At 42.4% G+C, this 21,955-nt stretch overlaps 1 protein-coding gene across 1 annotated transcript in view; it reads right to left on the bottom strand.

Annotated features, from left to right (window-relative positions):
* Nucleotides 1–21,955, bottom strand: part of MAP3K7CL (MAP3K7 C-terminal like) — an 89,605-nt gene that overhangs the window by 10,535 nt on the left and 57,115 nt on the right. Inside the window, exon 3 of the mRNA XM_073617095.1 lies at nt 6,915–6,976. Within this exon, the coding sequence (XP_073473196.1) occupies nt 6,915–6,976 (62 nt within the window). The remainder of the gene's footprint in view (nt 1–6,914; nt 6,977–21,955) is intronic.

The following is a 21,955-nucleotide window of genomic DNA, read 5'->3' as shown; positions in this document are numbered from 1 at the left end:
ACCATTACTAGTAAAAAAAAATTAATAATAAAAATGCTATAAATCTGTCCCCTATTTTGTAGACGCTATAACTTTTGCGCAAACCAATCAATATATGCTTATTGCGATTTTTTTTTTACCAAAAATATGTAGAAGAATACATGTCGACCTAAACTGAGGAAAAAAATGTTTTTTTATATATTTTTGGGGGATATTTATTATAGTAAAAAGTAAAAAATAATGCGTTTTTTTCAAAATTGTCGCTCTTTTTTTGTTTATAGCGCAAAAAATAAAAATCGCAGAGGTGATCAAATACCATCAAAAGAAAGCTCTATTTGTGGGGGAAAAGGGACTTCAATTTTGTTTGGGTGCAACGTCGCACGACCACGCAATTGTCAGTTAAACTGACGCAGTGCCGAATCGCAAAAAGTGCTGTGGTCAGGAAGGGGGTAAAATCTTCTGGGGCTGAAGTGGTTAAAGAGGGATATCTTTGTTATGGCAGCATCTAGCTTCCATAACCCTGGTATCCTCTTCTTTGGCCAGCGGTCCGCTTTCCGATAAGAGTGGTCTCTGCGTTCCGGTGCCCTCCGCTGCTTACTGGAGCCGTCGGCATCGGCAGAGGCGATCATATCTTCACCCTTGCTGGGTATGGAGATGAGTGAGGGGAAGATGGCCCCCACCTGTCTCCATACCATTGCAGGGGGGAAGTGACGTCAAAACGTCACTTCTGCCCATAGCTCTTAAAGGGACTTTTTTTTTTTTTAATGACAATTTTTTTTTATTTTTTATTGCATTTAGTGTAAATATGAGATCTGAGGTCTTTTTGACCCCAGATCTCATATTTAAGAGGTCCTGTCATGCTTTTTTTCTATTACAAGGGATGTTTTTATTCCTTGTAATAGGAATAAAAGTGACACCATTTAAAAAAAAAAACAGTGTAAAAATAAAAAATAAAAGGTAAAATAAATAAGAAAAAAAAATGTAAACACGCCCCGTCCCGCCGAGCTCGCGTTCAGGAGCGAACACATACATGAGTAGCGCCCGTATAAGGAAACGGTGCTCAAATCACACATGTGAGGTATCGCCGTGATTGGTAGAGCGAGAGCAATAATTCTAGCCCTTGACCTCCTCTGTATCTTAAAACATTCAACCTGTAGAATTTTTTTAATGTCGTCTATGGAGATTTTTAAGGGTAAAAGTTAGTCGCTATTCCACGAGCGGGCGCAATTTTGAAGCGTGACATCTTGGGTATCAGTTTACTTGGCGTAACATTATCTTTCAAAATATAAAAAAAAAATGGGCTAACTTTACTTTTGTCTTATTTTTTAATTCAAAAAAGTGTATTTTTTCCCAAAAAAAGTGCGCTTGTAAGACTGTTGCGCAAATACGGTGTGACAGAAATTATTGCAACGACCGCCATTTTATTCTCTAGGGTGTTAGAAAAAAAATGTATAATGTTTGGGGGTTCTAAGTAATTTTCTAGCAAAAAAAAACTTTTTTTAACTTGTAAACAACAAATCTCAAAAAGAGGCTCGGTCCTTAAGTGGTTAAGTGGATCAGAGTATGGGTCTTTTAAGAGACTCTGAGTCGGGGGGATATTTACCAAAACTGGTACACTCAGAATCTGGTGCAGCTGTGCATGGTAGCCAATCAGCTTTTAACTTCAAGTGATACTAAAGTCACAATTGTTTGTTTAAAAATAACAAACATGTTATACTTACCTGCTCTGTGTAGTGGTTTTGCACACAGCAGCCCTGATCCTCGTTTTCTCGGGTCCCTCGTCCGTCCCTCCTGTTGAGTGCCCCCATAGCAAGCAGCTTGCTATGGAGGCACCCGAGCTGAGCTGCTGTTCTGTGTGCCCATTCAGACATGGAGCTGTGGCCCGGCCCCCTCCCTCTTCTCATTGGCTCATCACTTTGATTGACAGCAGCGGCAGCCAATGGCACCCCGCTGCTGTCTCCGCCAATGAGAAGCCGAGCCAAGCCTCTTGTGCAACATCGCTGCATCAAGATGGGCTCAGGTAAGTATTAGGTGGGCTGAGAGGGGCTGCTGCACACAGAAGGTTTTATATCCTAATGTATAGAATGCATTAAGATAAAAAAACCTTCTGCCTTTACAACCAACCACTTTCAGCTTGTTCAATTAAGTTTTGGCAATAAAACCTAGAAGCTGATTGGTTTCTATGCATAGCTGCACCAGATTTTGTACCATGCAGTTTTTGGTAAATAACCCCCTCTATCAATGTTTTGCCTTTCATTTCTATTTTTCATTTTTCTATACAGTGGAACCTTGGATTACGAGCATAATCCATTCCAGGAGAATGCTTGTAATCCAAAGCACTAGCATATCAAAGCGAGTTTCCCCATAGAAGTCAATGGAAACAAAGATAATTAGTTCCGCATTGATTTCTATTGCATGCAATACCGAATGTGGCCAGAGGTGGAGGGGCGCCGGAGAGCCTCGGAAATACTCGGGGACAGCTCGGCTGAACTTGGAAACCCTCGGAAAGGCTCGGAAACACTCAGGAATGGAGTACTTCCAAGTATTTCCGAACGGCTCTGAACCTTTCCGAGTGTCACCGGCGCACCCGCACCTCTGGCCAAATGCGGTACTGCACACCCCTTAGGTTTGAATCCTGCTTGTTTTGCAAGACAACACTGGCAAACCGAGTCAGGATTTTTTTTAAAAAGTTGCTCGTCTTTCAAAACGCTCGTTAACCGTGTTACTCGTAAACCAAGGTTCCACTGTATTTCAATTTAATTTTTCTATTTTTTTTTTCATTTCTAGCCATATGGGACAAAGTGATAGAGGGGGTTATTTACCAAAAACTGCATGGTGCAGAATCTGGTATATACTGTATATACCACGATGTCTCTCTACACGGGGTTCTCAGGCTCTTTATTGGATAGATTGATAGCAGCGCAGCCATTGGCTGTCGCTGCTGTCAATCAAATCCAATGACGCGAGCACCGGGGGCAGACTGAGTCCTGCATTTAGCCTCTATGGATGCCAAATGCTGGACTCGGGAGCACCCCCACGGTAGCCCCCTCGGGGAAGCGCTTCTCCGAGGGGGTTATCAGATGTGGGGAGGAGCCGTGAGAGCCGTTGGGGGACCCCAGAAGAGCAGGTTTGGGGCCACTCTATGCAAAATGAGCTGCACAGTGGAGGTACCGTATATACTCGAGTATAGGCCGACCCGGATATAAGCCAAGGTACCTAATTTTACCACAAAAAAACTGGGAAAACGTAGTGACTTGAGTATAAGCCTAGGGTGGGAAATGCAGCAGCTACTGGGTAAACAATGTTCTTCTGCAGCCTCACTGTGCCCATTTGCAGCCTCACTGTGCCCATTTGCAGCCTCACTGTGCTGCCCATCTGCAGCCTCACTGTGCCGCCCATCTGCAGCCTCACTGTGCCCATCTGCAGCCTCATTGTGCCCATCTGCAGCCTCACTGTGCCCATCTGCAGCCTCATTGTGCCCATCTGCAGCCTCACTGTGCCCATCTGCAGCCCCACTGTGCTGCCCATCTGCAGCCTCACTGTGCCCATCTGCAGCCTCACTCTGCCCATCTGCAGCCTCACTCTGCCCATCTGCAGCCTCACTGTGCCCATCTGTAGCCACACTGTGCCCATCTGCAGCTGTACCTTTGATAACTAAAACAACAGGTGTCTCCCGCTGTTTCATGCAGTCTGTTCAGCCGTCCATTGTAACAAAGCCACTGATACAGTTTCCCAGCATTGTATCAGTGTTCCATCTATCACGGACGGGGAGGAGGCGGGGCTTTGTTACAATGGACAGCCGCCAAACAGACTGCATAGCACAGCGGGAGACACACGCTGTTTTAGTAATTAAAGGTATGGCTGCAGATGGGCACCCTCACTCGAGACCCTCACTCGAGTATAACCCGAGGGGGGGGGTTTTCAGCCTCAAAAATGTGCTGAAAAACTCGGCTTATACTCGAGTATATACGGTAAGTATGATATGTTTGTTATTTCAAAAAAATTACCTTTACAATCACTTTAACTAACTGTGTCATGAGAAACCAGAGAGAAGTGTTTGCTCATACACAATTTCTGTAATCTGACTTCCCGCTTGAATTTTTGCCTGGTGGTTACCCATATTTCACAAAGTGCAGCTATTTTTGTATGTTATGTCTAAGCTTTGATACTGATCCCTGCAACGAATGGCTGAAGGCTATAAATATTAGGAGGACAGTCTCATGATATAGTGGTATGTCCACTGAAAAAAAAACAAAAAACAGTATAATTTTTGGGCAATTATTCATGACACACTGGGGGGGGGGGGGTGTTTACTAAAACTGGAGCACTGAAAATCTGGTACAGCTGTGCATTCTAGCCAATCAGCTTCTAAATTCAGCATGTTTAATTAAGCTTTGACAATAAAACCTGGAAGCTGATTGGTTACTATGCACAGCTGCACCAGATTGTTTGGGCACCAATTTTAGTAAATCTCTCCCATTGTGTCATTTTGGCTTGGCTACCCTTGTTGAGATGCCACTTGAGGCTACCAAATATCTTGTTTTGAACAGTGGATCACGGTTCAAGGCTGCTTTCACATTGGCTCAGCAGAATCTGTCCGCTAATCCCTGCTGAGAAGGTGGGTGGCTTGTCTGTGTTTAGCAGAGCAGACACAGACACAGCCCACTCTCCCCTATGGGTGGTCAGATGTAAACGGACCACCTGTCTGTTTACACCCAACTGCCATCCGATCCGTTAGACCAGGGGTCTCCAAACTACGGCCCTCCAGTTGTTCAGGAACTACAATTCCCATCATGCCTAGTCATGTCTGTGAATGGTCATGGTCATGTCATGTCACCGCTCGGGACATGATGGGTCCGTGACATCACAAGGGGGTGTGGCCTCCGGATGACGTAATCCGATTGCCATGCCCCAATCGTTATTTAAGAAATGCAGGACATTGCCGCCGACAGATCAGCAGAACGCAGCATCGGAGGAGGGTTGTCGACGGGAGCGGTAGCAGAGGAAGAAGAACACCGGACAAAGAAGACAGAAGAAGCAAGGGGAGAAGGAGAAGACCGGAGGATGAAGATGTGGGAGAAGATGGAGGAAGACCAGAGGAAGAAGCGGAGAAGAAGAAGATTTTTAATAAAAGACTTGTCAAAAACTGTCTACTGTATTTTTTAACACTACACTACTTTTTTTTTTAGTGAATGGGTAGGGGTACATTATACCCCATACTCATTCACATAGGGGGGGCCGGGATCTGGGGGCCCCCTTGTTAAAGGGGGCTTCCAGATTCCGATAAGCCCCCCCGCCTGCAGACTCCGACAACCAACGGGCAAGGCTTGTCGAGAAGAGGCCCTTGTCCCCATCAACATGGGGGCAAAGTGTTTTGGGGTGGGGGGTGCAGAGCCCGCTGACAACTGATGACTCATCGGTTGTTAACCACTTGCCGACTGGCTCACGCCGATATACGTCGGCAGAAGGGCACGTACAGGCATACTAACGGACCTGTACGTTGCCCTTTAAGAAGCGGTTTGCGGCCGGGAGCTCCGTGAGTGTGATTGCGGGTCCCACAGACATTGAGTCCGCGGGGATACCCGCGATCGTCTCTCCGAGAGGAAGAACGGGGAAATGCTGATGTAAATCAGCATTTCCCCGTTCTGCCTAGTGACAGTACACTGATCACCGCTCCCTGTAATCGGGTGCGGTGATCAGTGTCGTGTCACACGTAGCCCCTCCCCCCACAGTTAGAATCCCTCCCTAGGACACACTTAACCCCTTCACTGCCCCCTAGTGGTTAACCCTTTCACTGCCAGTCACATTTACACAGTAATCAATGCATTTTTGATCGCTGTATAATTGTGAATGGTCCCAAAATAGCGCCAAAATTTTCCGATCTCACTGCCATAATGTCGCAGTCACAAAAAAAAATATTAATAAAAATGCCATAAAACTATACCCTATATTGTAGACGCTATAACTTTTGCATAAACCAATTAATAAACGCTTATTGCGATTTTTTTTTACCAAAAATATGTAGAAGAATACGTATCGGTCTAAACTGAGAAAAAAAATGTTTTTTTATATATTATTATATTTTTTATATATTATAAATATTTGTTTTTATATATATTATAAATATAATATATTTAATATTTTTTTTGGGGATATTTGTAGCAAAAAATAATGCATTTTTTCAAAATTGTCGCTATTTTTTTGTTTATAGCGCAAAAAATAAAAACTGCAGAGGTGATCAAATACCACCAAAAGAAAGCTCTATTTGTGGGGAAAAAAAGGACGTCAATTTTGTTTGGGAGGCACGTCGTACAACCGCGCAATTGTCAGTTAAAGCAACGCAGTGCCGAATCGCAAAAAGTGCTCTGGTCTTTTGCCAGCCAAATGGTCCGGGGCTTAAGTGGTTAGGGACGCAGTGGCCGGCTTCCCAGCCTCTTCCTTAGCAACCAGCTATATACAGTGTAAAAAAAAAAAAAAGTAAACGCAAATCGCGGTAAAAACACATGTCCAAAAACGCATCAAGCACCGCAAAAAGCACTGCAGAAACGCTCAAATGCAACATGGATAGATGTGCATTGAGCCTTAGGCAAGGATGACGTTAATCACTCTCCTGCTTCCTTCTGGGATATCAGATCTCAGTAAGCAGCGAGATGAAGTATTACGTGACTTTAATGCTGCACATGCGTAGAGAAATTCCCCATGTACACTTCAAGTCTCTGCTATCTCTCATCAGCCTAACAATTGAGTAATTACAATTTTCAGAAATTGATGGGGAAAAGCCTTAAGGACTGATGTGAATGGTAATCATACATTTGGTAAATCAGTACATACTATAATCCCACCATATAGTGCAAAAAGTCAGACAGTAATTAGGAGATGGAAAAGGTCAGTGGCTCTTAGGAATCCTTCAGTAAGAATTTTCCATGTATCTTTACCTGAAGCTGCTGGTCTACATCTGGAAAAGACAAAGGAAAGGCATTCTCTGCAGATGATTCATCTGTAAAATACAAACACACATAACTCCGCTATATAAAATAAAACAATTACAGATATTATCCCTTCGCACTACATGGTACTGCCACTCTGGCATAATACTTATGTTTAGACGTGTGCAATTCGTTTTGTTCCGAATTCATTTTCTAACTAATTTTGACAAATTCGTTAATTCAGAATTATCCAAATTAACAAAAACCCGTTTAACAAATTTTTCCGAATATTCATACATTCAAAAATTCGCAAATTCGGAGATTGGAAAATCCAGAAATTCGAAAATCCGGCAATTCCGAAATTCTAAATCTGAAAATCCGAAAAGAAGAAAAGAAAATTCAAAAGAATGAAAATCTGGAAATATGAATGAAAATCCAAGAATTCGAAAACCAGAAAATTTAAAAAATCTGAAATAATAACTAATACTAACGATTAAATTATAGGTATCGGAATTTCCTTTCAAATTTGGCTGTTAGTGAACGTAATGAATACGAATTTATCTGAAGTTACGAATTATCCGAAATAGAGAATGCCGTATCTAAACAAATGGAACGTAACAAATTAATTATAATAAATAACAATAATTAATAATAATAAAAAAAAAAAAATTATTATTATTATTATTATTTATTATTAATTTGTTTAGATGCGGCATTCATTATTTCTGCTAATTCGTAACTTCAGATAAATTCGTATTCGTTACATTGACTAACAGCCAAATTTGAAAGGAAATTCCAAAACCTATAATTTAATAGTTAGTTATTATTTAGTTAGTTAGCTATTATTTTAAATTTTCAGATCTTCTTTCTTATATTCGAATTTTCAAATTTCTGAATTTTTCGAATTTACGTGTTTTCGGATTTTAGAAATTTCGAATTTACAAATTTACAAATTTTGATCATAACGAATGACCCGAAAAACAAAAAAAATAGAAAACGAATGAAACACATTTTTCGGCAGTGCACATGTCTATTTATGTTGTTTAGGTATGCATAAAATTCTTCTGTACAGGTAGCTCTCAAAAATCTCTCCGATGGCCGAACTGCTGACTGGCTGAAGATTAAAACGGAACTAAACCCATCGATTTAACAAGTTTCAAAAAACAGTTCCTGGAATGCCGGGATTGCTAAGATTTCCTTTTTTTCTCAACCAAACTGTCAAATCTTCAAATGGCTGGTGTCATAACTGATCACATGTGCAGCACCATGGCAGTTGCAGATCAAACAGAAGCAGCTTCCTTGGCTGAAAATGATAGGAGGGTTTAGTTCTGCTTTAACTGCTGCTCAGGGGTTCTGGGCTTCAAAAATGACAGCCTCCAGCAAAAAGAAACAGGAGTAATCCTGGAGGCATTTTAAAGCACACACTCATTTTGATAGCATAATCATTAATGCGGAACGTATGTTCCTTGCTAAAGAGCATTATTTTTTATCAATTCTTTACACTAAAGTTCCGCTTTAACCGCTTGCTGACCGCATCACTTAGATGTATGGAAGCAAGGCGGCTCTCCTGCGCTGGATCACGTACCTAGTACATAATCCGGCACTTCCAGGTAGGGGGCGCGAGCACCGCCATCCAGAATGGATGTCCGCCAGCACCTGCTGATCGGCGAGGAGAGACACAAAACAGAGCTCTGCTTATGTAAACAAGGCAGAGCTCTGTTCTGTCAACAGGGATCTGATAGATTTTCTTTCCTTGCACTGCAGGGAATAAAATTCATCAGCTCCGTAGTAAAAACAGCACATATAGTACACAAAAACACTGGTTTGGCGCACGTTTAACACTGTGATCACCCTAGACATTTAACACCTTCCCAGCCAGTGTCATTAGTACAGTGACAGTGCATATTTTTAGCACTGATCACTGTGTTAGTGTCACTGGTTCCCACAAAGTGTCAAAAGTCTCAGTGTCATGTCAGTGAGGGTTTTTTTTACTAAAGCTAGAGAGGGCAGCATTAGTCACAATTCTGCAGAGAAACCAATCAGCTTCTAACCCCAGCTTGCTTAATTAAGCTTTAGCAATAAACCCTGGAAGCTGATTGGTTTTTGCAACAGAATTGTGACTAATTTTACCCTCTCTAGCTTTAGTGAATAAACCCTAAGTGTCAGACTTTCTGTCACAATATCACAGTCTCGCTAAAAGTCGCTGATCACCATTACTAATATAACAAAAAACAATTCCAGTATACATCCCATAGTTTGTAGACACTATAACTAACCAATCAATATACGCTTATTGGGATTTTTTTTTAATAAGAATATGTAGCAGAATTTATATATTTAGGAAGAAATTTGATTTTTCTTTTTAAATTTTATTGAATATGTTTTATAGCAGAAAGTAAAAAATATTGGTTTTGTTTTTTTGTTTTTATATTTGTTGGTCTTTTATTGTTTATAGTGCAAAAAATTTAAAAAAAATCCAGAAGTGATTAAATAGCACCAAAAGAAAGCTCTATTTGTGGGGAAAAAAATGACATAAATTTATTTTGGGTACAGCGTTCCATAACCAGGCAATTGCCAGTTAAATTACCACAGTGCCGTATTGCAAAATATGGCCTGGTCATGAAGTGGGGTAAATCTTCCGGAGGTCAAGTGGTTAAACTCGGTACTCTACAGGCCATTTTTAGTGGGCTTCTTAGATCATAAGAAAACAGACCTGAAATGGCATTTTCTTATTTCTGACGTGACACTGTATTCACAATAAGTATGTGAAATGCGTCTATTTGAGGTGCTGGTGACTTTGTTGCATGTGATCAATAACAGATCACTTCCAGATCACTTCTTATGTTCGATAACATATACTATGGAATTGCTCTCTTGCTGCTCCCACTCTAGTGAGTAGAATTGTGCAGCTATCCAGGCCATAGATAGAGGGAAACGTTTCATTAGCTGAATTGGTTTCCTTGCCTGCGTGATTCTAGCACTGACAATGTGTCACCAGTCCTTATATCTCAGTGTCCATAAAGATAGTCCTATACATAATATAAAAAACAAAAAGCTTCTGTGCAATAATATCTTCCTCCTTCTTTGTAAAAAAATATAAACGTTCTATATATATATATATATATATATATATATATATATATATATATATGTGTGTGTGTGTATATATATATATATATATATATATACGCATACACACACACAGTATCTAACAAAAGTGAGTACACCCCTCACATTTTTGTAAATAATTTATTACATCTTTTCATGTGACAACACTGAAGAAATGACACTTTGCTACAATGTAAAGTAGTGAGTGTACAGCTTGTATAACAGTGTAAATTTGCTGTCCCCTCAAAATAACTCAACACACAGCCATTAATGTCTAAACTGCTGGCAACAAAAGTGAGTACACCCCTAAGTGAAAATGTCCAAATTGGGCCCAAAGTGTCAATATTTATGTGGCCACTTCCAGCACTGCCTTAACCCTCTTGGGCATAGAGTTCACCAGAACTTCACAGGTTGCCACTGGAATCCTCTTCCACTCCTCCATGACGACATCACGGAGCTGGTGGATGTTAGAGACCTTCCGTTGGAGGATGCCCCACAGATGCTCAATAGGGTTTAGGTCTGGAGACATGCTTGGCCAGTCCATCACCTTTACCCTCAGCTTCTTTAGCAAGGCAGTGGTTGTCTGGGAGGTGTGTTTGGGGTCGTTATCATGTTTGAATACTGCCCTGCGGCCCAGTCTCTGAAGGGGGGGATCATGCTCTGCTTCAGTATATCACAGTACATGTTGGCATTCATGGTTCCCTCAATGAAATGTAGCTCCCCAGTGCCGGGAGCACTCATGTAGCCCCAGACCATGACACTTCCACTACCATGCTTGACTGTAGGCAAGACACACTTGTCTTTGTACTCCTCACCTGGTTGCCGCCACACACTTGACATCATCTGAACCAAATAAGTTTATCTTGTTCTCATCAGACTACAGGACATGGTTCCAGTAATCCATGTCCTTAGTCTGCTTGTCTTCAGCAAACTGTTTGCAGGCTTTTTTGTGCATCATCTTTAGAAAAGGCTTCTTTCTGGGATGACAGCCATGCAGACCAATTTGATGCAGTGTGCGGCGTATGGTCTGAACACTGACAGGCTGACCCCCCTCCCCTTCAACCTCTGCAGCAATGCTGGCAGCACTCATATGTCTATAACCCAAAGACAACCTCTGGATATGACGCTGAGCAGGTACACTCAACTTCCTTGGTCAACCTTAGCGAGGCCTGTTCTGAGTGGAACCTGTCCTGTTAAACCACTGTATGGTCTTGGCCACTGTGCTGCAGCTCAGTTTCAGGTTCTTGGCAATCTTCTTATAGCCTAGACCAGGGGCGTTGCTAGGTCTGAAAAGATCTGGGGCTAGAGCCCATAGCAGCGCTCACCAACCTTTTTGCATGCCCGCGGGGGGGGGGGGGGGGGGGGGAGACCAGTGTTAAGCAATTTGTCACGGGCGATGGCTGATGTTGGTGCTTCAATCATCATGGCACCATGGTTGATATGGTGTCAGGGTGATTGAAGTGCATTATTTCTATCGTTACATTCTAATATATAATGAAGTGGTTCAACTCGCCATACTGCAGAATCAGTGGGAGCCCTGAGCGTGTCACTTGCCACATCTCCTGCCACCAGATGCAGTGTGTTACTTGACACCATCACCTGTCACCAGATGTGGATTGTCACTTGCCATGTCGCCTGCCACCAGATGTGAATTGTCACTTGCCACTTTCACCTGGCAGCAGATGTGGATTGTCACTTGCCACGTCACCTGCCACAATTTGCAGATTGTCACTTGCCACGTCACCTGCCACAATTTGCAGATTGTCACTTGCCACGTCACCTGCCACCATTTGCAGATTGTCACTTGCCACGTCTCCTGCCACCATTTGCAGATTGTCACTTGCCACCATTTGCAGATTGTCACTTGCCACGTCTCCTGCCACCATTTTCAGATTGTCACTTGCCACCATTTGCAGATTGTCACTTGCCACGTCACCGGCCACCATATGTGGGTTGTCACTTGCCAACTGATGTGGCGTGCAGTGAAAGATGATGTCATCTCTCTGCTGCTTGCCGCACCTCACTCCCAAATTGAAGAGGCCTGGCTGTGAAGAGCGCTGATGTGGAGCTGGTGGAGAGAGATGTCATCTCTGCTCGTCTGCCCGCTCGCTTCTTTTCTCTCCCCTGCCTCTCTCATGCAGCCAGCCCACCTGGTGCAACAGCTGCAACCCACTGGTTAGGCAGGGACCCTGGGCAAGAGACTCGGGGCTATGGGCCCCAGATTGGGGGCTATAGCCCCAGTAGCCACCCCCTAGCAACGCCCCTGGACTAGACCATCTTTATGTAGAGCAAGAATTCTTTTTTTTCAGATCCTCAAAGAGTCCTTTGCCATGAGGTGCCATGTTGAACTTCCAGTGACCAGAATAAGAGAGTGAGAGCGTCATTAGTCTAGTCACAAGACTAGACATGTGCAATTCCTTTAGTTACAAATTAGTTTTTTAACAAATTTAGACAAATTAGTTCATTCGCAAACATGCAAATTTTTGAATTTCTGAATTTTTTTGAATATTCGGAAATTCGAACATTCAGAAATTCAAAAATTCGAAAATTCGAAATTCAGAATTTGAAAATTTGGAAATTCAAAATTTGAAAATTTGGAAATCCAGAAATTAGGAAATCGAAAAATAAGAACGAAAGCCAGAAAATTTGAAAATCTGAAATAATAACTAATAATAGCTTAACTATTACTAACTATTAAATTATAGGTATTGGAATTTCTTTTTTGGCTGTTAGTGAACGTAGCGAATACAAATTTATCCGAAAGTACGAATTATCCATAATAACAAATGACATATCTAAACGAATGGAACGAAACAAATTAATAATAATAAATAATAATAATAAAAATGTATTATTATTTATTATTATTTAATTCCGTTCAATTTGTCTAGATGCGGTATCAGTTATTTCGGATAATTCATAACTTCAGATAAATTTGTATTCGTTACGTTCACTAACAGCCAAAAAAAGAAATTCCAATACCTATAATTTAATAGTTAGTTATTATTAGATAGTTAGTTATTATTTTGAATTTTTGGATTTTCGTTCTTCGAATTTTCAAATTTTCCTTTCTTATTTTCGTATTTTCTAATTACTGAATTTTCTAATTTCCGAATTTTCTAATTTCCAAATTTCCAAAAAAACAAAAAACGAAAACTAACAAATTTTTAAGCAGTGCACATGTCTACCTGAGTCCTTGTAACACTATCGAGTCACATGACACCGGGGAGGGAAAATGGCTAATTGGGCCCAATTTGGACATTTTCACTTAGGGGTGTACTCACTTTTGTTGCCAGCAGTTTAGACATTAATGGCTGTGTGTTGAGTTATTTTGAGGGGACAGCAAATTTACACTGTTATACAAGCTGTACACTCACTACTTTACATTGTAGAAAAGTGTAATTTCTTCAGTGTTGTCACATATAATAAAATATTTACAAAAATGTGAGGGGTGTACTCACTTTTGTGAGATACTGTATATATATATATATATATATATATATATATATATATATATATATACTGCATAATATATATATATATATATATATATATGTAGCAATGTGAACTACAGTCATAACATGGTACAATTCCCTGTCATTCTTTACCTATAGACATATCCCTCTAGTGCTGGGCGCCAGTGACTGTCATCACATCTGTGAACCCGACCAGAAAGGATTGTGGAATTAGTAGTCTTTCAGACCAGCGTTTCCTTTGCGTGACATGACATAAAAGTTAAAGTAATGCAGTGCCATATCGCAAAAATGGCCTGGTCATTAAGGGGGTAAAACCTTCCAGGGCTGAAGTGGTTAAAAAAGTCTCTGACCCTTTCCAAACTGTTCTTCCAGCACAGCCAGAAAACTGACCAAGCTGGGAAGCACTCTCATGTTTAGTGTGGTCAGTTTGAAACAGGAAAGCAGAGGCACTGGAAAGATCACCAGGTATTTCACACAAAGGAAGAAATGCGAAGAGAACAGGATACTTAACACAAATACATGGCACAACAGACACATATCAGAAATATGAAATGCTGAGGTAATATACATTTTAACTTGCTTACAAATTAAAGCCAAACTCCAGCTAACACTTTTTAAGTCATTATAGCAACAGCTTTTTTTTTTACTTTCGTGATAGAGGTTTTGCATAAATAAAAGCTGATCATTGGAAACACCCCATCAGTGTTAAATGGTTCGTCTCAACTCTCTAACAACCACTTTTTCTGGACAGCTTGGTCTGTTAAAGAAAGTTGAAAAAAAACAGACTTACTGGCCAGATCACCAGGTGACAATAATAGCAAAAAAGCCTAATGCAGCGTACACACGAGCGGACTTTTCGAATCCGGCGGACAATCCAATCGTGTGTGGGCTTCATCAGACCTTCAGCGGACTGCTTCTGTCGAAAATCTGACAGACTTTAGATTTGGAACATGTTTCAAATCTTTACGTCAGAACTCCGCCGGACCCAGTTCCTATCGAAAAATCCGCTTGTTTGTATGCTAGTCCGATGGACGAAAACCGACGCTAGGGCAGCTATTGGCTACTGGCTATCAACTTCCTTATTTTAGTCCGGTTGTACATCATCACGTACGAATCCGTCGGACTTTGGTGTGATCGTGTGTAGGCAAGTCCGTTTGTTCGAAAGTCCGTGGGAAGTCCGTCAAAAGTCCATCGAAAGTTCGTCGGAAGTCCGTCAAAAGTCCATCGAAAGTCCGTCGGAAGTCCGTCAAAAGTCCATCGAAAGTCCGTCGGAAGTCCGTCAAAAGTCCATCGAAAGTCAGTCGGAAAGACTGTCGGACCTTTGTTGCCGAAAAGTCTGCCCGTGTGTACAGGGCATTAGGCTCCATGCACACAGGAGCTGATAAATTGCAGTTTATTGGAGTTTGGGCGTTTTTTTTTTAAAAGCCCATAAACTCCACTTTATGTTAGCCTATGTGTCCATGCACACATGGAGGTTTTTTAGCTTTAATGAGCAGTGGAGTTTATGGGCTTTTTTCTGAACGCCAGAAATTCACGTTCAAAGTGCCATTTTTTACCGCCAAAAAACTCCAAACACCGATAAACGCGCATAAACGCTCATAAACATGCGTTAATTAGCGTTCTATTTTTTCAATGCATTGTGGGAGTTTGGAATGTATTGTGTGATTTTTGGAGTGTCCTTTGTGTTTTTTTATTAAAAACGCCCATAAACGCTAACGCTAAAAAACGCTCATAAATGCTAGTACAAAACGATGTTAAAAGCACGTTTTTCAACCAGCGTTTTCTGACAGCAATCTGGCGTCCAGAAAAAGCTTTTTTGAGCTTCAGCGTGCATGGAGTCTAAACTTTATCTAAAACTGAAAAAGGAAGTTTTAACTATACATACTTTAATATTTTCTAGAACGAGAAGGGATGATTCCTATATATTTTTCATACATGAACAATAATATAGGTTTTCTTTATTCATCATAAGTAAAAAGGAATATGATTTGTGAACTTCACCCCAAGATAAAACGCTGAATCATCTGGGAAAACTCTTCTTCTTTTCTTCACAGAATTATTGCCAAACAACAACCACGTAACACAAGACCACAAACCATAACTTTAGGGTTGTTTAGGAAAGTGATGTTCAACTTTTAAACCAGACTTCCCTTCACAGAAGCCAATTTTTACCAAAGTTCCTGTTGAGGGTCACCTGGAGTATATTTATTAGTATTACCCCCTAATTGTGTGTGTTTTTTAAACAATTCTTTATGATTTAAAAAAAAAAAAGAAGAAAAAAAAAATGGAAAAATGAAAAATACCTGCGATCAGGAGCTTTCTGATCATGTGATCGCTGTGACAGCCAATCACAGCGGTCGCATGACCTAAATGCCAGCCTCCACCTCCGGTATTTAGAAGCCGGGAGCCAGCAGCTGGAAGGGGTTACTGAAATTTCAAAAGTCATTTTCAGTATTTTTAGAGAGTAATTCCACACATGGGTATTTTATACATAGCTACATTGGTCCAGATTGGACCAATGTAACTATGTATTTATCATCAAAGAAGGTAATAATAATAACAATTACACAAGTCCAAATCAGGTGCCAATAATTATTATAGCAGCGCTACTATCATAAAGTTTATGATCAGCTTTCATGTGTATATGGTACACACAAGTGGTAAGTAGTTGACAGATGATGTGAAAAAAGTCCCCAAAACCTCAGATGGAAATCTTGCTGTTATAACATTAAACACCCCACACCGAAGTCTGTGCATCACACTCCCCATCAGGGTTCACACTCACCAGAGGGTTGTATATATCAGGCATGGATTGATAAACCACAGATCTCCTCAGCAACAAGGAAGGTGTCACACTATATCCACCGGTTCTCAGAGCAGAAAAAAAGGCTCCGATAGTGTAATTTCTTTAGTTTATTGAATAAAAGTTTTTCCATACAGCTTCATCGGTCAAAAACATTCAAAGCTCTCTAGGCAAATGGACAGGCATTCCTCACAACACAGGGAAAGAGCGACTCACGCTATATTGGGAGCAGCGTCCACCACTTGCCTCCTGGTTTGTCTCTTCCTGGTCATGGAACACACTCGTCACGTCTGGTCGTCATAAGGTCACATCCTGACTAGTTTCGTCATTACGACTTCCTCCGAGGGCGTTTACCATACCTAGCTAATGCCCCAAAGCGAAACATCACCTTCATGACTCTCCACCTCATCCAATCAGAAAACCTTTTACATCCATTCAGAAAATGCAAAGCATTCTCTGAGTGGTGCCCGTGTCGAGTGGCTGACCTCCTGTGTTCAGTAAGCAGAGGTGGAGCCGTTCAGCATGGGACCCAGAAGAAGTGGAGATCCCTTGAGTAACGATGTCTGCTGATTTCCAGCTTCCAAAGGTGGAGCTTCCAAAGCCAAGCTGTAACTATGTATAAAACACTCATGCCTGGAACTATTCTTTAAATGTATAGCTTTTCCTAAAATAAAATTTGTGATCCTGACATGAAGATCCTTGTCAGAAACTTACCATTTAAAGGGTAACAATGCTCTGTCCCTATCTCCCAATTGTGCTCCTGTGCTGTCACCCTGTCAAAGGGACGTTTAATAGAGATGAAAAGTGGCTGTTTTAACACACCCTACTGGCCTGGTCAGATGTTGTCACCATCAAAAAATCTGCCCAGAGAAATGCCATAGAGCCATAAATGGAGTGTACCTAGACAGGAAGGGGCTTCAAAAAGCCAACAAGAGTTCAGAAGCACTGAGGTTTAACAATGAAGGAAAAAAGGTGAAAACAAGTATGGCAATTGTTTATGATGCTTCAGCAAATTAATTTTGTTTTGCTGATACACTGAGTCCATGTGTCCTATACAGCTACAGTGTCTCTTATACAATTACAAATTATTCCTAGTTATTGTACCATCTTTGAGTCCTACCACTTACGGCACCAGAGCCCTGAAGAAGAGGAAGTTGATCCCCCGAAACACTTTGGCTGTTTTAAGTTATCTTGTGAATTAATATTATCATTAAAAGATCTGGAACTCTCTGACCTTCTTAATGGTGTTTACTGTACTTTAGAGCAACCCTGCGGCTATGTGATAAATGTAAAGGAGAAGCAGCCTGTACAATAAAAGTTTTGTACCTTTCTTGTGGGTGCTGTGGTAAATCTTTGCTCTCTACCGCAGTGGTCTCCAAACTGTGGCCCGGGGGTCAAATGTGGCCTTTTGCCTGCCTTTATGCAGCCCATGGGGCACTATTCCTCCCCTTGACATCAGCAACAGGGCATAATTCCTGTCACTGATACCAACAATAGGGCACTATTCCTACCACTGACACTAATGGCAGGATGCTATTCTTCCCACTGACATCAATGATGGGGCACTATTCCTTCCCCTAATACCAACAATAGGGCAATATTTCCCCCATGAATACCAATAATGGAGCACTGTTTACTCCCATTGATGCCAGGGCATTTTCTACTCTCACTGGCCACAGTCCAGCTCCCTCAATGTCTGAAGGACAGTAAACTGGCTCTTTGTTTAGAAAGTTTGGAGACCCCTGCTCTATAGGATTGTGTCAGGGAAGAATTTCGAGAAGACCTGGCACATATGCCAATGTCCAGTATGGCCATGCCAATTTGCGCATGCGCTTTAGCAAATAGCGAATCTGCGTGCGCGGTGGTGCATCGGCACAAGCAAAGCATGATAATTGCCACAAAGGATGAAAGGGAGGAACCACAGTGCTCAGTGGGGGGACACCCAGAAGTGTTGGATAGAAGCAACACTCAAAATACTTCAACAGAGTGAAGGTTTACCCCCCTACCTGTCAGAAAGGTACAGTGAGCATCATTTTCTTTTACAGACTCCCTCACATTCAAATTTTTTTAACATGAAACAGTGTTGCTTTAAGGTGCCTGGAAATGATCATACAATTTATACACCCATATACTTTAAAAGAAAATGAATAAGGGTTATAGCCAAATTTGATTTGTTTTTGCTGTTTGTTATCTAAAATTTATATATTTTTGACTTGAGTTATTGAAACCTTGGATTGAGTCGTACTGAGAGTGGTGGATAAGTCAATGCTCTGACTCATTGACTTGTGTGTGCAACCAAATAGCCCTTTTAAGGTGAGTACAGATTTCTAAAGGCTAAAGAAAATGTACCACTGAAAAATGTGCCATGGTGCCACATTGAATAAGAACATGGTTTATTTTGACACACCTTCATGTCTACCAGCATCCTCTTCCTTTTGCACTTCTCAGCATTCGGTCACATGACATCTAAGTACTGCAAAAGGAAGATGGTGCGGAAATCTGCTAGACAGTGTGACTGCAAATCTGAATAGGAACAGGTAGCTATAAAATGTGTCACTGCCTGCGGGTCATGCTCTGATCGATGTCTGGCAATGTATGCCTACTCAGAGACTCCAGTCCAACATATCTGGGGGGCAAATGCCACCTAGCTTATTCCTACCCTGCACCCAGGGCAGCCATCAGAAATTTTTGGGCCCCTTACACAGCTTTAGGCCTGGAAACCCCCCCCCCCAACCGAGCCTGACCACCAACGTTTTCCCAGGGTTTGTCTATGTGCCATCCTACCGAATCCGCACACCAGCCACCTCACCTGTACACACTCAGCCCCCCTCAATCCTGTACATATGTCAGCCCACCCACACACCTGTTTATGTGTCAGCCCCCCCCCTCACACCTGTATATATGTCAGCCCCCCTCACACACCTGTATATATGTCAGCCCCCCACACACACCTGTATATATGTCAGCCCCCCACACACACCTGTATATATGTCAGCCCCCCCCACACACCTGTATATATGTCAGCCCCCCTCACACACCTGTATATATGTCAGCCCCCCTCACACACCTGTATATATGTCAGCCCCCCAACACACACCTGTATATATGTCAGCCCCCCTCACACACCTGTATATATGTCAGCCCCCCTCACACACCTGTATATATGTCAGCCCCCCAACACACACCTGTATATATGTCAGCCCCCCTCACACACCTGTATATATGTCAGCCCCCCTCATACACCTGTATATATGTCAGCCCCCCACACACACCTGTATATATGTCAGCCCCCCACACACACCTGTATATATGTCAGCCCCCCTCACACACCTGTATATATGTCAGCCCCCCACACACACCTGTATTTATGTCAGCCCCCCACACACACCTGTATATATGTCAGCCCCCCAACACACACCTGTATATATGTCAGCCCCCCTCACACATCTGTATATATGTCAGCCCCCCCACACACCTGTATATATGTCAGCCCCCCACACACACCTGTATATATGTCAGCCCCCCACACACACCTGTATTTATGTCAGCCCCCCACACACACCTGTATATATGTCAGCCCCCCCACACACACCTCTATATATGTCAGCCCCCCCTTACACCTGTATATATGTCAGCCCCCCACACACCTGTATATATGTCAGCCCCCCTCACACTTGTATATATGTCAGCCCCCCCCCCCACACACACACCTGTATATATGTCAGCCCCCCACACACCTGTATATATGTCAGCCCCCCCACACACACCTGTATATATTTCAGCCCCCCCACACACCTGTATATATGTCAGCCCCCCCACACACCTGTATATATGTCAGCCCCCCCACACACCTGTATATATGTCAGCCCCCCCACACACCTGTATATATGTCAGCCCCCCAACACACACCTGTATATATGTCAGCCCCCCTCACACATCTGTATATATGTCAGCCCCCCCACACACCTGTATATATGTCAGCCCCCCACACACACCTGTATTTATGTCAGCCCCCCACACACACCTGTATATATGTCAGCCCCCCAACACACACCTGTATATATGTCAGCCCCCCTCACACATCTGTATATATGTCAGCCCCCCCACACACCTGTATATATGTCAGCCCCCCCACACACACCTCTATATATGTCAGCCCCCCCCTTACACCTGTATATATGTCAGCCCCCCACACACCTGTATATATGTCAGCCCCCCTCACACTTGTATATATGTCAGCCCCCCCCCCACACACACACCTGTATATATGTCAGCCCCCCACACACCTGTATATATGTCAGCCCCCCCACACACACCTGTATATATTTCAGCCCCCCCACACACCTGTATATATGTCAGCCCCCCCACACACCTGTATATATGTCAGCCCCTCACACACACACCTGTATATATGTCAGCCCCCCCACACACACACTGTATATATGTCAGCCCCCCTCACACACACCTGTATATATGTCAGCCCCCCATACACTCACACACACCTGTATATATGTCAGCGCCCCCCAACACACACACACACACCTGTATATATGGCAGGCCCATATAAAAAAATCTGTACACACGCAAGCCTCTGGCCCCTCCCTGTACACAAACAGCACCCCTCCCTTTCCTTCACAGCCCCTACTTGTAACTTCCTACCTGGTCCCAGCTCGTTTTCACAAAGCTGATATGTTGCTGAGAAGCATAGTACAGGCAGATCACTGTCACACGAGGGGTGCACATGCACATAGTAGCCAGAGGTGGCAGTAAGGAGCTTGATGGCTGAGTCAATGACAGGAGAACAGCAGAAACTGTGAGATCGATTCTGTAATGCACAGCATGGACCCCCTTCACCCGTCCTGCCTTCTTCTGGCCCAGGAGGGCCCCTCGGGCCCCGGAGCCCCTTACAGTTGTAACGGCTGTACCCCCTGATGGCGGCCCTGCGGCACTCATTGGGGGAGATTTACTAAAACTCAAGCCCAAAGAATCTGGCGCAGCTGTTCATAGTAACCAAGCAGCTTCTAAATTCAGCTTGTTCAATGAAGCTTTGACAATAGCTGATTGGCACTGCTGCATCAGATTCTGTGTCCACCAGTTTTAGTAAATCTCCCCCTTTGTGTTTCATCTCCAATAACTTCCTCAGGGGCTCCAGTTGGGGGACCCATCATAAATTTCCTACATAAATCATGCCCAATAATACATTGGTATTGGACTAACCCTTTCTCCGTAACCCCTGCAAATTCCAATGAGATATACTACACTACATACAATTTTCTAAACATGAAAATTCTGTGCTTAGATTAATATATGTATCAAAAAAAGAAAAAGCAGCCAGCACAAGGTTTCAGATAAAAAATCTAACATAAACATAAAAAATGTGCAGCGCTATCAAAACAGACTGTGAATAAGTGTATTCCATGTGATAAAATATAAACATGTTAATATACCAAATATAAGTGAAAAATCAAAGCAAACAAGTCTATTGAATACAAGTGCTCTTATGTTCAAAAAAGTCCATAAAAAGTGCAGGGAGTGATTCCAATCTCCAGAACAGCTCCCAGATATCCAACAGAGATAGGAATAAAGTTGGATTCTCACCAGAACCCAATGGTTCTCACACTACTGAGTAGTCAAAAACGCTTGAGGGATAAATCCCAAACATG

The sequence above is a fragment of the Aquarana catesbeiana genome, linkage group LG02, assembly GCF_042186555.1.
Source record: "Aquarana catesbeiana isolate 2022-GZ linkage group LG02, ASM4218655v1, whole genome shotgun sequence".
NCBI classification, from domain to species: Eukaryota; Metazoa; Chordata; class Amphibia; order Anura; family Ranidae; genus Aquarana; species Aquarana catesbeiana.
Note: the sequence above shows the minus strand (reverse complement) of the source record. Positions and strands in the feature narration are given on the sequence as shown.